Source organism: Euphorbia lathyris, chromosome 3 (assembly GCF_963576675.1).
Source record: "Euphorbia lathyris chromosome 3, ddEupLath1.1, whole genome shotgun sequence".
NCBI classification, from domain to species: domain Eukaryota; kingdom Viridiplantae; phylum Streptophyta; class Magnoliopsida; order Malpighiales; family Euphorbiaceae; genus Euphorbia; species Euphorbia lathyris.
The window spans coordinates 101,114,622-101,117,914 of record NC_088912.1 but is presented as its reverse complement, the minus strand read 5'-3'; the positions used below and the strand labels follow the sequence as shown (position 1 = coordinate 101,117,914).

Sequence of the window (3,293 nt, the reverse complement as noted above, 5' to 3'; positions counted from 1 at the left end):
TTTTGTAAACTTAGGCATAATTATAAGGCTTGATTTTGTAAACTTTTGGGTATTGATTATAGACATAATTAGGCATAATTATAAAGCTTGATTTTGTAAACTTTTGGCTATTTATATTCTCCTTGATCAATAGAAATCCTTAAGGGTTCAATCTCTATTATTATTTCATATTCCTTAACTATGCCTCCAAAAGAAAAAAAACGAGTTCATCTAACGAAAGGTATTCGTGCTGAGTTGTGCAAAATAAAAGAATCAAATCCCAATTGAAATCAAAAGCAATTGGTAGATAAAAGAACCAGAACTCTAATGTTTACTCTCAAGATCTAAAATATAGTCAGAATAATTCTCATCCGTATATAGAAAAGACTAATGGCTTTTATAAGAGCCTTACAACAAGAAAGAGAAATTTCAGGAAACAAAAAACAGAACAGAAACAACTTATTCAAAAACTCCTAAAACTTAGCTTGACTTATTCTTCTCCAGACTTTGTCAAACATCCAACAAATTCCTCCCCTTAAACTGAAATGCTTCAGTTTAACCTCCCAAACTTCGAACTCCAAGTGACCACCTTAGCTTCTCAAACTGATCGAGTTTGATAGGTTTAGTCATGATGTCTGCAATTTGATCATTTGTTCCATAAAAAACCAGCTTCATGACTCCCTCATTTGACAAATTGCGTAAGTAATGGTACCTTACGTCAATATGCTTCGTTCTCTGATGCATGATTGGATTCTTTGATAATTTGATCGCCGAGTTGTTGTCACACATAATGTCAATGCATTCTCCACTCACGGCATTCAACTCCTGCAACATTCCTCTCAACCAAACACAGTGACACACTGCTGAGGTTGCTGCAACATATTCAGCCTCAGTCGAAGAAAGCGTAACGATATCTTGTTTCCTTGAACTCCAGCAGATTGCTGCTCCATTCAACAGGAATACATACCCTGAAGTGCTTTTCCTATCATCCATGTCCCGAGCATAATCACTGTCTGTATAGCCTAACAGATTCATCTCCGGTGCCCTTCCGTAAAAGACTCCAAAGTCCAATGTTCCCTTTAAGTACCTTAGTACTCTTTTGGCAAACAACATATGTTCTTCTTTGGGATTTGCCATAAACCGAGCTATCAAACACACTATAAACATCAAGTCAGGCCTTGTTACCGTAAGGTACATTAGACATCCCACGAGTTGCTTGTAGAGTGTTGCGTCAACTCCGCTGCTTCCCTCCTTTGTGATAATCGTGCCAGGGACAATTGGATTTCTGACTGAGTTACAATTCCACATATTGAACCTCTCCAGTACTTCCTTTGCATATTTCTTCTGACTGATATGAATCCCATTACTGCTTTGATGAACTTCTACTCCAAGGAAAAACTTCATTTTCCCCATATCTGTCATTTCAAACTCTCTTTGCATTGATGACATGGTTGGAAAATATTCATGGTCTCAAAGTATCACAAGCAGCAGTATCCAAGACACTTAAATGTTCTAAAGATATACTCCAAGAAGAAGTGGTCTTGAACCCAAATGCAAAACATCAAAAAATGGTGAAGTATCCAGCTATGGAATCAGCTCTTTATGAGTGGTTTATATGCCATCAAGAGCATGTCAATATGAGTGGGGAATTATTAAAAGAGAAAGGGAATTATTTTCTAAAGGAATTATGTCCTGCGGCTACCTCATTTGTATTTTCAAATGGATGGCTAGAGAAGTTCAAGCAACGACATGCAATTCGTTCCTTTCGACGTTTTGGAGAGAGCGGTTCGGTTGACATGAAGAAAATTGAAGCTGTTTTGCCAAAAATAAAAGAGAAATTGGACAAATGGTCTTTGAAAGACATTTACAACATGGATGAAACTGGCCTATTTTATCGCATGCAAGCTGATAACTCTCTTGCAACAAAACAATTGGAGGGCCGAAAGCAGAATAAAGAGAGGATTACAATTGCTATTTGTTGCAATGCCGATGGGTCTGACAAACTTCCACTTTGGATCATCGGTAAGTTTTTAAATCCAAGATGCTTCAAGAATAATAATCGTGATAGTCTCAACTGCAAGTATCAAGCAAATTCAAATGCATGGATGACATTTTTAATTTTTAATGAATGGCTTCAATGGTTTGACAATCGAATGGATAGGAATGTTTTACTTATTTTGGATAATTGTACTGCACATGGAAAAAAAGAGAATTTTCCCCCACTTCGTCATACAACTGTGATGTTCTTGCCACCAAATTGCACTTCCAAAATCCAACCATGTGATGCGGGTATTATTAGAAATTTCAAAGGTTATTACCGCCAGCGATTTAACCGCCAACTTTTGAAAAGAATTGAAGATCGTGTTTTGGAACCAGCAAAGATAAGTGTCCTTGATGGAATTCTAAATGTCGTTATTGCATGGTCAAATGATGTGAAGCCACAAACAATTGCCAATTGTTTTAAGCATTGTCAAATTAGGACTCCTGATGTTGATGAAGGACAAATTGCCAAGGTGATGGAAGAGGAAAATAAAAGGCTCATTACAAACTTGGAGGAACAGATTAAAGAACTTAACTATCATAATAGAATGGATATTAATGAATTTCTTGATCATCCAAGTGAGCAACAAGTTACATATACTTTAAGTGAAGAAGAAATTGTTGCTGCAATACAAAATGACCAAGAAGATAATCCTGCAGATGATGATAGTGTAGAAATAGAAAATGTTACATGCCAAGAAGCTTTCAATGTTCTTGAAAGGTTAGAAACATTTTGGATTCAACAAGAAGGTGTTCATGCAAGTGAGTTACTAAGGACTCGCAAGTTCAAAGATTTAGTAGCAAATATAAAAACTAAATCAATGTGCCAATCAACTTTAGATAAATATTTTCTGAATAATAATAATTAGAGAGCTCTTGTTATTGTTAAAAAATTTAAAAATTTATATATTGAGAAATTTTATTATAACTATTTAGTAATAACCTCCCAATTGTTATATAAATCACTACAAGAAATATGAGATTTTATGACGATTTTTTTCTACGAAGGCTATTTCATCACTAATAATCACTTAAACATGACAAATTTTACCTTTCGTCATTATTCTTCATTTTCTCATGACAATTTTTACGAACGTCTCCATTGTTCTATCAATTCGTCACCATTAGAAATATTTTATGACGATAAGTAAAATATCGTAACCTATAGTTTTTGAGGCAAAAATTAGTAGAGTAAATTTGGAGGGAAAACGTTTTCTTGACAAAATGAGGATAATTGGTGACGAATATATCATCATTGTAACAAATATTTATTA

General features: G+C 34.8%; 1 protein-coding gene across 1 annotated transcript; it reads left to right on the top strand.

The window, feature by feature from the left end:
• The first annotated feature begins 1,421 nt into the window (after window positions 1–1,421).
• Window positions 1,422–2,888, top strand: LOC136222832 (CENP-B homolog protein 2-like). The gene has a single exon (XM_066010536.1). The coding sequence runs from the start codon at window positions 1,422–1,424 to the stop codon at window positions 2,886–2,888; it is 1,467 nt and encodes a 488-aa protein (XP_065866608.1).
• Window positions 2,889–3,293: the final 405 nt, after the last annotated feature.